The sequence below is a fragment of the Echeneis naucrates genome, chromosome 6, assembly GCF_900963305.1.
Source record: "Echeneis naucrates chromosome 6, fEcheNa1.1, whole genome shotgun sequence".
NCBI lineage: Eukaryota > Metazoa > Chordata > Actinopteri > Carangiformes > Echeneidae > Echeneis > Echeneis naucrates.
Window position 1 is genome coordinate 17,996,325 of NC_042516.1, and position 13,678 is coordinate 18,010,002.

The 13,678-nt window shown below is 45.5% G+C and overlaps 1 protein-coding gene across 1 annotated transcript in view; it reads right to left on the reverse strand.

Annotated features, from left to right (window-relative positions):
- The window catches only part of cadm4 (cell adhesion molecule 4), a 134,407-nt gene extending 122,240 nt beyond the window's left edge, over nucleotides 1–12,167 (reverse strand). The window contains exon 1 of the mRNA XM_029505286.1: nucleotides 11,795–12,167. Within this exon, the coding sequence (XP_029361146.1) occupies nucleotides 11,795–11,870 (76 nt within the window). The 5' untranslated portion in view covers nucleotides 11,871–12,167. The remainder of the gene's footprint in view (nucleotides 1–11,794) is intronic.
- Nucleotides 12,168–13,678: the final 1,511 nt, after the last annotated feature.

Sequence of the window (13,678 nt, forward strand, 5' to 3'; positions counted from 1 at the left end):
AAAAAAAAAAACAACTGAATTATCCTTTAATCCAACATCATCAAGGTTGTGAATTAGTGATCGCACGTGCTAGCCTCAACTTCTCCAGCATTAACAATGTCAGTAAAAACAGTTACAACAGGTGAAGTGTTTGTTATAGCGGCTTCACACATAAACCCCCCACACACACACACACACACACACAAAGGGAAAAGGACAGCAGATGCATTCTGGGCACAAAGATGTTCAAATTTGTGTTATTGTGCTGCCGGTCCTCAGCGTGGGTGGGAAGCCAAATCATGCATCTAGTCAGTGACGGTCATGTGTGTGTATGTGTGTAGGTGCATGTGAGGGTTTATGTATAAATGTGGGCTTCAACTACCTATGTGTGTATGCTATGGGCTGAAATGAAGGCAGGTATTTATCACCCACCCTCTCTCCATCCCACCTCTCTGTATTCTCAGTGGCAGGTCCATGTAGGTTGGTTTTCAGCCACATAATTTTCGGAATGGCTGGATGGCAGCGTTTTGCACTTTCACCACTCTATATACACAAACCACCTCTGGCCGTTCCGTGCACTCCACAACCAGATGAGCAAAGCTGCAGCGGCTACCTGTCTGGCTGTGTGATTGACTGCAGTGCCACTGAGTGAGCCTCACTGTATCTGTGCCATGTTTATTGCTTCTTTCACCTTCGCCGTAATTGAGTCCCTTCCCCATGCGAAATATGCACCGTCAGACTGGTGCATGTGTGTGTGTGTGTAGAACAAATCTGTCAAGAGTATGTGTGTATGTGTGTGTGTGTGTGTGTGTGTGTGTGTGCAGGCAAGTTGACTGACAGACAACATAACTCAATTCAGCAATTCTGAGGAAACCTGATGGCTGTTTTCTTGTGTGTTTGTGTGTGTGTGTGTGTGTGTACACAAACCAGTATGTAGCTATCTGACAGACAGTATAAATCATATATGCAATCCCCCATACACTATTGCTCTGTGGAATTTCACTGGCTTATCTCCAAAAAGAAGGTGTGTGTATAGGTGTGTACTGAATTTGAGAAGTAGTGGAAATACCTGAAAAGTTTGTTTTGGGGTTTGTTTGTTTTTTTTTTTATATATCTCAACGGTCTCAGATTGTTTCCGTACAATTTATCATGTGTCAGGTTCAACCAGTTAGGAGTGTGGTTGGCATGACAAAAACGGCAGGACAAGGATGCATGTGTATGTGCCTGCATGTGCGAGCAGAATACTACTCAGGCCCTTTCAAACACACACACACACACACACACACACAACACAAACTGTAAAATGGACAATATGCCAAGAGCAGGCCAAGTAGAGGAGGCTAGATGTGATATATAATGGGCAAGTGAGATAAAGTGCCACAGAGGTTAAGCAAGAGAGATGGAAAAACTACAGGGGGGAAAGGCAAGGAGTGATGAAGTGTGTATGTGGTTGCTTGTGTGTGAATGACGGCCTGATCAAAAAAGATTGGTAGGAAGTGGAGGGGGGACATAAATATGAAAGCGCTAAACTCCTGTTTTGCTGCTAATAACACAAAGTTATGCACAGGCTTTCCGAGGAATAAAAAGGAGTCAGGGAAGAGGGAGGAAGGTGCTGAGAGCGGGAGAAGATATGGGGTTAGTTAGAACAGTCATGGGATTTAAAAGAAAAAAAAAAAAATGGTGGGAGGCCGATGAATGAAGATGGTTGTGGGTATTGCACAGTCTCTGAAGTGCATGTATGGTGAAAATAAGCCTCCACCTCCAGAATATTGCAATGCAGCATATAAGTAAAACGCACAGTTCAGCAAGCCCAGAGCAAGAAAGATGGGAAGAAAACATACATTTGGAGACATTGTAAGGCCAAAAAAAAAAAAAAGAAGAAGCTTAAAAGAATAGGGAGAAAGTAAAATTATAACTTATTCTAAGAAACAGCGATGGCAGCAAGGAGAAAACAAAAATAATATTTAGCATGTGTAAATGGAAGGAAATTGAAGGAAATAAAGAGTCAGACAGAGGGGGAGAAAAACATTTTGTCTATGCAAATGAGAAGGGGAAAGCAGAAGCACAGGCGTTCAAGCTGGCCACCTGGGCCCTGTCAATCCTCCCTCTTTCCTTCTCTCTTCCTCCATCATCTGCCTCTCCATACCTGGCCCTGCAATCCCCAAAGCCCAAAGCTTCAGTGTGAGAGAGGCAGAAAGGAGGGGGGCAGGGGGACAGGGGTGCAAACACTAGAGGAGGGAGAGACTGTTAGCCAAAAGATCCATCAGCAAGCGAACCTTGCAATGAAAAGCTCTCTCTTTCCTTTCCCAGAATCTGTCGTTCCACTGATCTGTGATTCTCCCTCCCCCTTGAAAAACCAGCAGTAACAGTTGGAGAAGATGCATGTGAACACCTGCGCCTGGGGTACATAAGTGGAGGGTGTGTATGAGCATGAGCCTTCATTTTCAAGCACCAACAAGGTTACAAGTGGAAAGACACACAGGTAAGTATTACCCCCAGAATAAAAAAAAAAAAAGCTTGAGCAACCATGAAGAGTACAAACAAAAAGACAACAAGTCCCTGCTGAGGCCCTTGAAGTGGTTTCACATTGTGGGAGAACAGAAAGGCATGAGAGGTTGAATGAAAGAAAGACAGTTGGGCAGGGGGGTAAAAAAAAAAAAGATCACAAACCAGCACAAAAAAAAGAACCAAAGAGAACCAAACTCCCAAACACCATGCTACATCGATAAAATCCACCGTCTATGTGCATTTGTGAATACATTTAATCACAAGGTATGTTCCTCCGCCTGTCTACACAATTCTCAGGAAGTTCATAAAGAGGAAGGCCAGTGAAAAATCGCATTATTTGAAAAGCACAGAGCATCAGGAAACATGACACTGCAGTAAATAAGTTTGGAACCACCAAAAGGCCTCCACAGTCTGCTGGGTGCAGTGTCATGTTCGCATTCATGCATATGTAAATTTGTGTATCTGGGTGCGACCTGTCTGCCTGCTTTGCCCCGATTTAAGCACACTTCTGTAAAACAGCCAGTGATTTATACATCAGTCATCATTTGGGATCAACCTGCTTTTTAATTACAAAGGGTTGTTTTTAATTTTCCCCATAAGCTCCTAAATCACTTTCCCCACTGCACACCTAAAATCCATCTCCATGGTAAATAAGCATCAGTTATTAGTGCATATACAGGTAGGGCTGTCAACCCCTTCACCACCACCCAAAAAAGAAAACAATCTTGAGAAAGTCAGCGTAACTAAATGTAATCTTGGTACTACAATGTTTAACAATTTCACTGTGCACAAAACATAAACAAATACTCTTTCCTGGAAGTAAAAAGTGTCTTATTTTTTCAGTAATGAAATTGTTCTGAACTGAATCTAAAAAAAAAAACCCAAACATCTACATTATTGAAACCTGCACGTATCCATAATTGCATTTATCTAGGTGTAAAACATCAAATGATGCTTTGTTTGCCAGTGCCTGTTTCTTCGTAAGAAGACTTACCAGATTCTGACATAGAGAAATTAGCTTTGTCTTCTGGTTGTTTTTCTCCTTTTCTTTTTTCTCTGCAGACTCAAACTTACTTTACTGAGAGGCTTCCAGTCTTCACAGCTTTTTTGACAACCTCAATTTCCTGCCTTGCAAAACGAAAATCAAAGCCTTTACGCCTCATACTGACCTGACATTAACAGCAGCATAGACTCATTCTGTTAAAGTCTACAGTAACGTTGCGCAAGGCTACCTGAGTGATGGCACTCGTAATTGTTATGTCAAATATTTTCAAACACTGAATAAAAAGAAGACACATTTTATTCCCTGACATAAATCATGGGGATTCAGACATAAAGCAAACTGTAAGCTTGCTGACTAAAACACCAGGCAGAATTGCTCTAATAAAGGGGAGGACAGATGGCAGCCATCTTGGCCCTTGGGAAGAAGAAGAAGGAAAAAAAAAAAACAATAATCAAGAATGAAAGAGCATTCCCCCTACAGCTTTTTTTTTTTATTACTTTCCCCTGCAATAAAGTACGTTACTGTATATGTAGTCAGCAGGCAACAGTGTCTTGCTGTGTGTACGATGCTGCACTCCAGCTTTGTCAGAGCTATATAGCAGAAAAAAACCGCCACCGGTCGTCCATGGCTACGTGGTACACAAAATGTTAGAAATGACTGAGACACTGACCAGAGAACCCCACTGGCCTCTACAAGCTGCTTCACAGCTCAGTTCACCAGTATGGCCCAGCAGGTGGCAGTTGCTATGAACCACAGTTTCTACACAACTTTGCCCACAGCCCAAGGCTCATGTCAAACTCATTCACTATCACAGTCTGCGTTCGGCTGTTCTGTCCTCCTTCTCCAATGGCCAGGAAAGACAGGGACGGCCCTTCTGCGGTCCGTCGTAACGTTAATCTACTGACAGATGGGCAGGGTGATTGGAACACGTCTGCAGACATGAAGAAAACCGCCGATCTGATGGCGCGCTTTATGAGAGATGAGGGGTTGTACCTGCTAATGGCCATAAGGCCAATCAGCTTAAAAACCCCCTTCAGCCGTTCAAAAGAAAATGAGTCACAGGCGGGAATCAGCCAGAGCTTTCCTCAAGGTCGCCAGTACTTGGCGACTTTTTAAGTGCTCGCCAACTGTAACATTCTCTGCAGAAACAATCACAGCGCCAATCCACTTTGGTCTGGCTTCTTTCTTGTCGCTTTACTTCGGTGCAGAGGGCCGCATATCCTTACTTCTGTTTTGTCCCGCTGAAGGGAAAGCATGAATTGATGACCTTATGAATCTCAAAAGAGCCCGGCAAATCTTTGCGGTAAATCTCGCCCCAGCACATTAAGCATGACCACAGGCCACCCCGCCCCCTCCTCTATTTTTTTTGCCATCCCTTTTCTTTCTGTCGTCCTTTGTCCAGCTCTATCTTGCTCACTTGCTCCTGCCTTACGAGTGCTCGGTGCTCTTAAAGAGGCACCAAATTTTCAAGGATTGTTTTCATGTTCTGCTAATTAATTGCAGCTAATTAATGGCTGTTTATGGTTTTCTAATGAAGTGGATGAGAGCTTGCTGCTGCTGATGTTGAGGCTCCCGTCGTTGGGCCCAAGAAAGAGATAAAGAGGAGAGCAAACAGATGAAGACGAGTGACAGGAGACCGAAGAGCCACGTCAGGGAAGTTTAGTGGAAGTCTTTTTTTTTTTCTCCCCCCAAGCGACTCTGTCAACAATCTTTGGGCATCTGTCCAGAATGGACCTGAGCAATCTGAGTTTGATCTATTGGCAGGCGCAGTTATCACTAGAGATAGCATTTATTTTTCTTTTTTTTTTTTTCTTGAGCGGTAAAGTAACAGCAGTGTGTGGCTTTCTGCAGCATGTACAAAGATCTTCAATCCAAAAAAGATGTGATCCTCTTCTGCTTTGTAAACACATTCCTTTAAGGACAGAAGTCTGTTGGTTTTTTTTTTTTTTCCTCCCCAACTTTTAATGTTTTCTAGGCATTCATGAAGATGATGATTACACTTTCACAAACAATATATTATCACTGACGTTTCTGCAACCGCTGCATCTGACACGGCCTCTTTATCTTCACCAGACGTGGTCACAGCTCAAATGAATTCGCCACTTGTGGGAGAGACACTTTGAGAATTTTCTAAGATAGAAAACTCATCTGAGAACTCTTCAACATTGTTGTGTCCGCGTACTGAAAATCTCCATCTGATTTCCCAGCAGATAGTTCACCGCTTTGACTGGCAATTTTCAGCGTCCAACAATCTCATCAAAGCGAACCTATTAATGGCGATGATATGAAGAGGGATTCTAAATGGCAGACAGATTAATAGCCCTGTGCGTGTGTGGGTGTTTAATGCTCTGAGCTGAGGCACTTCGTAGCTTCGCTGAGAGAGGAAGGACTGCCTGTGAGCTGCTGGAAAACAATTTCAATGCTTGTTCGCTTGTGTCTACATGTGTGTGTGGGTGTCTGTGTGAGTGTGTGCGTGTACTGTGACCTCATCGATCATGACACCTTGTCTCTCCAGAGTGGTCACCTACACAGTGCTCGCCCTCTCTCCCTGTTTATCTCTATGTATCACCATCCATCTCCCCCAACCCCCTCCACCTCTTCCTCCTCCTCCTCACCCTGTATCCTGTACTTTCTGCTTCAGCCCACCCTCCATAATCTCCCCCCTTCTCCACATTTTCATCCCTCTAAATCTGTCATTCAGCATGGCAGGAGTTAGTCTCTCCCTCTCTCCCTTGTCTTTATTGTTACACCCCTCCATTTTAAAGCTACAATCCTGCAATCATTCACTCGTTTGTTGGACTCCTCTCCGCCTGACTTTCCCCCTCTGCTCCGCTCCTCCTTGCTTCAATGGTCTGTGACGCATGCCCCTGGCGCTTTCCCTTCCCTCCTTGCTGTCTTCCTTCACTCTTTAATACACTGTGCAGCCAGCCATCCCTCCCTCTCTTTCACTCTCCCTCTGACCCCATCAGTCCCTCCGTGCTCCAGCCAAGCCTGGTCACTCTTCATAAGCTAGCCTCCACTGGACACACAGACCTCCCAAGGGTAAGGGGAAATGGGGTCTTGCTCGCAACCTCCATGCTCAGACTTGACAGTTTCACCTGGGTGTAAGTCCCAAACTGATCCTACTTACCCCTGGACGTGCACCACATTACTGCATGCACCTCATTACCAGCCACCTCCGCCCCTTTTGCGACTTCAACGACATCACATTACACCGTCTTCCACGTGGGATGTGTTTTAGCCTCTTAGCTGGCAGATACACAGCATTTCCAGCCCTTCAATTTTAGGCATTTGCCCTTTTCAGCTCAGTCAGCTTCTCTGCTTTAATCACAGCTAGTGAGCGTCGCATCGCGGTGTCTGAGTGAGGATAATCACCTTGGTTACCAGCGCTACTGGAGACCGCTGTCTGGCCATGTTAGCACTGTGCCCTGTGGGAACTTCAGAGACAGGTGTCACAGCAGTGTTAAACGAGCCCAGAGCCAAGCCGGAGTTATAAACATTTATTCTTAGTCATGGAAACTGTGGTACCAATAGTGAGGAATGCTCACCCCCATGGCATTAGTGTTAGTTAATGTTTTTTCAGACTCAGGATACCATTTTTCCTCCTCCACCGCTGTTCCCCTGACCGCAATTCAACATTGACTAGCTTTAAACATAAGTACACCTTGTACCCAAGTAAAAAGAACACATAGCAACTGCCTTTGTGTGTACTGCCAAGTAGCGGTGCAGAGGGACTCGCTGTTTACTGATTTCACACTCCTATGGCAAAGACAAATATACAGTGAGAAGGGGGTCACCAGCAGGAGAAAAGCTGCTGGCTCAGGGGACATCACGTCACAATATTGAAAGCTGTACCCAAGAGGGGGGCTGGGCAAGGGCGTATCACTTTAGCATTGAGCCAATCAGATTGGATGGAGTTACGGCGCGGCGGATTGACTGGCAGGTGGCAGATGCCAGCAAATGGAGGAGACGTCCTTGGCATCCTACTCAGCATTAAAAAACTTCAGCAGTAAAGTTGGTGAAACGCCAGTTATTCAAAGAGAGAGACACATAAGGATGACATAGATCCCCATTATGATAATCACAAGCACCACTGTCTGGGGAATAGTAATGGGAAGGAGATGAGGTGGCAGCCATAAAGAGTGCTTCTACATTAGTAGTGGCCTGATTAGATTGACAGAAATTTTCACTAATGGATGATTAAACAAATGGTCAAAAGAGATATAAAGCTTCAATTGCCAATTGGTGTCTTTTTGCTGCCCCTTCAGTCATTGTGTGCTTTGTATGCTTCCTTTGTAAAGGAATGAGGAAAACAGAACATGAACGGGGATACGTGACGCCCCTTTCGCATGATGCATCATTGCAGTGGTATCAAAATGACTTCTCTCATATCCCTATATTTCTATTAAAGCCAGAGTGAAAGTAAAATCCTCTCTGGACCATGTCTATAATGCTACAGGGTTATTGAGATGCAATCAGTGCAGAAAACAACAGCAGTTCAAAACAAGGAGTTATGGATTGCATTGAAGACTCGGGGCAGATTAGGAGATAATTACTGTAAAATACATCACCTGCACTGAACCTAGGAACTTCTTCTGCTTCTGAGTAATGGACCTATAAAACCCCAAGGGAAAATAAAACCAGCCTACACTAAGCTCTGTAACTCTTTCAGTCGTGACTTGCCCAAGAAGCGATACAGTCCAATTTGTTTATGGAGCTTATGCCAGGGCTGTTGCTCAGATGACATAGTGGGCCACCTTTGTCAGAACCCTTTAAGACTGCATCAATTGATCAAACAGTGCCACGCACAACTGCAGTAGGCAGCACGTTTTGTTTTTGTTTTTTTTGGCTTGGTTTTTTTGGTATTTGGTATTTTCTTTTTTCTTTCTTTCTTTTTAAAATCTCATTTCACATTCTGTTGACGGGCATACTGGTAATTTCTGCCAAGTTCAGGTTGTCCAATTATATACATACCTACAAAGGACATGCATTACAGTTGAGAAAAAAAAAAAAACGAGAGATAAAGACTGCAACACTGAAATCTGTGCGCTAGGCTCAAGTCTGTACGGTGAACCAGCAGATGGCGTGGCAAAGAGCAGGGAGGAAAGGTCTTGCTCTTTTTTAATTAAATTGCAGACATTTATTTTATTTGGGGGTGAATTACCCTCCGAGGTTTGGATCAAAGGATAAACCTTAGCTTACAGTGAAGACTTTTTCAGCGCATTAGAGAACAAAGAAAGGCACTGAAATAGCAAGCCCAGCGCAATGTGAAGGGAAGTAAAAAAGCAATCTAAACTCTGGCATGATGCAAACAGCGTCTGACAAGCATCAAAAACCGCAAGTGGGCTCAGACAAACTCTTGCATAAGCAGTCCTATTCCTGACACCCTAATGTACTACTACTGAGCTGTCTATAGGTAATCTAAGTGTAGATTGTGCACGTGTGTTTCTGCACCTATGCGTGTGCCCATGCATGTCCATATTTTTAGTTTTTGTGTGTACAGCATTTTCCTTGATGCTTGTGTTTTCACACCAGGCCTCCGTTCTGTGACTTAAAGCGACATTGATTTATGCATGGCCTCTGTGTGTTTGGGTGAATGTGCGTGTGCACTCGCACGCACACACACACATATATCAGCTGTAATTGGTATTCAAATCTCCTCCCACAAGTACATCCAACTGCTGCCATTTTTCAACCACCAGAGCCCCAGCCAAGGTCCAAACAGCATGATGGGGAACAAGCTCAAACGGATGGCTCTCATTGCCCACATTCAAATAAACAAATGGAGGTGATTTAATGCACATGGCGATAAGGCAGGTGGTAATGGAGGCATATGAGAGGACTGAGAAGGAGGCAGAAGAATGGAAGTGATGGAGGGTTGTGTGGGGGCGATTAAGGCTGGGCAGGCAGCAGAGGTGGAGTTAACCGCATTTGTTACGTACGTGGAGTGCAAGTTTGGCCCACAGCTGCTGTGGATCAGCCACCCCCGCAAGCCATGTACACATCGCACAAACGCACAACAGTAACTGTGTGTGTGTGTGTGTATGTGTGCATGGGAGTCCCTCAGGCTTGCCCGTCAGACACACTGTATGGTCTTTCTGCCTTTCTTCTTCCTCTAGTCCCTCAATCTTTCCAGCCTCTCTCGCTGTTCCCCATTGCTCCATCTTTTCCTCATCCAGCAAGAGGAGGGCCAAAGTCTTCAGGCATCGCCATCTTTACACCACCCTCTAAATCTGTCTCTCTGCTCATCTGTCAATCCACCCAATCACCCAATCAATCTGTCCATCTCTATCCAAGCAAAATAACATGCCCCCCCCCCCCGGGTCTCTTCCCTATTTCTCTAAATTGCTGTTGGCATTTTTCTCTCTAGAAGAAAAATCACCAAGGAACAATGTTTTTTTTTCCTTTAATCAGAAATTGTTGGGGTTTTTTTGTTGTTGTTGTTTTTACACAGGTAGGTATGTGCACATCTGCCAGGTGTTTAGAAACAGGCCATCTTTACACTTCCTCCTTTCCCTCCTTCCTCTATCCACTCACTGCCTGAAACACCCCCACCCCCACCCGCACCCCTCCCCAGGCCCCCTGTCTCTCCCAGCCCCTGTCAGTGGCTAGATTAATGACAGTGATCAGTGAGCAGCCCCCAGCAGAGGTTGCCTGCAGCTCAGGCAAAACCCGGCACTGTAAGCAGCACACGCACATGCACACTGACACAAAGCACATTTACATACAACACACAAGTATATTCATAAATGAGTAGCCAGACACACACACACACACACACACACACACACACTAAAAATCCTACACAGTCCTCCAGTTAGAGTACCATGCAAACACCTACACACTGATGCATAAAAATTAATTGTTCCAGGAGCAGACACAGGGTACATATAGATACACACAGACAGGCACGCAAACGCGCGCGCGCGCACACACACACACACACACACAAGAGAAGAAAAAAAAAATCAATACACTGGCCACTGAGAGGTTTGTATCAATGCAGCCGGGAGAATGGTTATGAAGGAAAAGGAGAGCTCCTTTATAAATAAGAGACATCATCACAACAGCACAGCACAGGCCTGACCGTGACGAACACTTAACCCCTTCACTACCTGGGGACAACCTAAACAAAAGCCCCCAGCAGACCACAACGAGCACCACAACACCACCAATCCCTTGAAGCAACATCTGTGTGCACTTCCTCGTTACCATTCCGGCTCCGTCAGAGTCACTGAAGCTTTGAGTGGAATGTAATAAGGTTTGTTACAGGTCTGCATGTCAATCGACACACAGCCAGATGTCACAGAACACCGTGAGGCTGAAGTTTCTTGACAGTTATGAATGAGCTTATTCCACATAACTCTTCTTTTGGTTATTGTGTGTGCAGCAGATGGATTCATGATAGGACCGTGACCATGAAATGTGGTGCAGGACCATCCCAGGCTGAGATGTTCCAGCGGGGAGAATAAAGGCGGCAGATGCGCTGCAGGTGCCATTTGAAGGATTTGTAATGGATTGGAAGATGTTATTGTGGCTGATAAGGTGAAGTCTCCAAGGACCTCCTCAGTCCCCACCACGCACACAACCGCAGAATATAAACGCAGCTACTGAGTCTGGTGTGACACATGTTTGGTCCACTGCGGGAATTTCGTGTGAGCTGTCATGGAGCTGTCAGAATATTTGATCGGAGCCGTGCGGGCTTCGAGCGCGGCTGCACGCAGGCGGAAGGAAGTCACAGACCCCAAGTCCGACAATCAACAAACATCACCGACTGGAACAAAACAACAGTAACAACCACAATTACGTGACGCACAAAGGCCCACAAAGCAAGAAGCTTTTCATTATTTATTTCTACATGGGGGCCGAAAGTAGCTGAGTCCGCGCCTTCCACTTTGGCTCTGACCGTGCGGAGCTTCAGGTTCTTTCCAGCTTCCCACTTTCGCTTTAGCGATCAGGACAATGACTCATACCCAAAGTACCAACAAGGACGTAGATCTCGCTTTCTCACAGCAGCGGGAGGGACGTTTAATTGCCCGGGAGGGAATATTAATAATGACCCGCAGCACGGCTGAACACTGCCACACGAGCACGTGTTTTCAGACCATCCGGTGCATTTTTTTATTTTTCATTAATTTTTTCTCCCAGAGTCTTCCTCAGCTTCTTCTTGGAGCACTTCTGGGTAAACTTGCCCCCCACCACCACCACACACTTACACACACACACACACACACACACACCGAAACGGCTGTAACACTCTTTTCATTCACCTCACACTCATTCATTACGGATGTCGAGCCTTACCGGTGCGCACCAAGCAGGACGCCGTGATGAGCAGGAGCGGGGGGACGCAGTAGTTCCACACGGTTAGGAAAGCCATTGTCGTCGCTGATATTTCCCCTCTGATCTCTTGCTCGGTATTCCTCTTCCTGGGAGAAATCAGAGTGACATGAACCCGCAGGTCCACTCTCCGACAGCGCCTTCAGCGTCTCTCTCTCTCTCTCTCTCTCTCTCTCTCTCTCTCTCTCTCTCTCTCTGTGTGTGTCAGTGTGCGCGCACGTACAATCTTGCGCGCACGAGTGTGTGTGTGTGTGTGTGTATTTTATCAAGTGCTCAGTGCAATAACAGCGGGTCTTTACATACTAATGTTCCCACCCATGCACACCCACTTTCTCCTCTTACCCCCTCCACCTCCTGGAATATGGAATGTGATGGCTTAGCCGGTTTTTCTTGGTTACTTTACATTGTAAATATATTTAAAGAAGCTCTCCGATGAGGCGGGCCCGGGTGTCATGCCGGCCAATTGCAGGTGGAGGGGGGTGTGTAGATGGGGAAAGAGGGGCTGGGCTTTAAACAGAAATGGGCTTCACACAGCAGGAGGGGAGGAGAGGAGGGGGAGAAGCGCTGCATCTTCCAATTAATTGAAATCAGTTCGCTCTAAATGTGATTGATAACCAACATTAATTTCCCGACGCACATAAACAATTTATTTCAAATTCAGTTCCACGGACTGAAAAGGATGTTTGGCACAATGATTGAGATGGCGAGAATGAAACAGATGTTTGTTGTTGGGGGAGACAATGATATTGCCGCCACGCATTGTATTCAGATATCAGTTTGGGAAAATGCTGCAGATCAATCAATGGGGTGCGTCATGTGAGGTGATTCGTGTGCTTGTTAGTAGTCAGGTGGACTCGTATGGTGTCAGATTGTAATTTGTCATGTGCAGCAGTTTATGAGGGGTTGGGAACATTTTTAATTTTTTTTTGCAGGAACTGACTTGTCTTCAAAAATGCGCACAGGACTCCTCAAAGAGCCGGGAGCAGACCTGGATGCATACAGTCAAATCACCGTTCAAACTAATGGTAATGGCCCGGAACAAAAACTTGTGCTCAGGACGAGCCAGTGCTTTTGCTCATCTGTAGTCAGGGCCTATTAGGTCCTGCTAAAGGGGCTCTTTAACTTTACCCTCATGCTGTGGCCACAGTTTGCCCATAATTATGTTTTCCAGTCAGATAGCGCTGCTCCATTATGAAAATTGTTTCTCTTTCCACATTCCCCCCTCCCCTCTCCCTGATATAGTGTTATACCATGGGCCTCCAGCCTCCACTGCTTGAAGGGATCTTTTTCAAACTGTATCTTCGGCGCCCCCTCCAGGCAACATTAGATATAGCAAGTCATGGATCACAAATCTGCTTTGGCGCTTCTCTCATCTCTTACAAATCCTTCAGACACTTCGGTCAGTTTTGTTCAAACAGGCAGAAAAGTTGAGTCAGGCAGTAACGCATCAAAGAAGTCTGTTCGCATATTTCTACGCTTGACTTCCATCAAGTTACTTTGAACTCTTGCCTCATATCTGACCTCGACTTATGGATCTGTGAGAAATCTTCCAAGTCTCCAAATGAGTTACCAAATGAGTTTCTTTCTTGACGCACGTTTTACCCTTGTTGTTTTGGCAAGGATAATAACTGCCCCGCTCATTCCCATCCCATCCCATTTTTCCCTGTCAGCCTCTCTCCGAGTGTTTGTTCCCCCACTTGGCAGGGAGTCGGTGGCAGCAGTTCCCCCACACCAGATGGGGCATTGTCAGGAAGTAATGAGGGAAAACACCTGCTTCACCAGCAAACTTCCCTCCTTCATTTTCAGACATGTGACACAACACATGCAGCATGCACATTACAAAAAAAG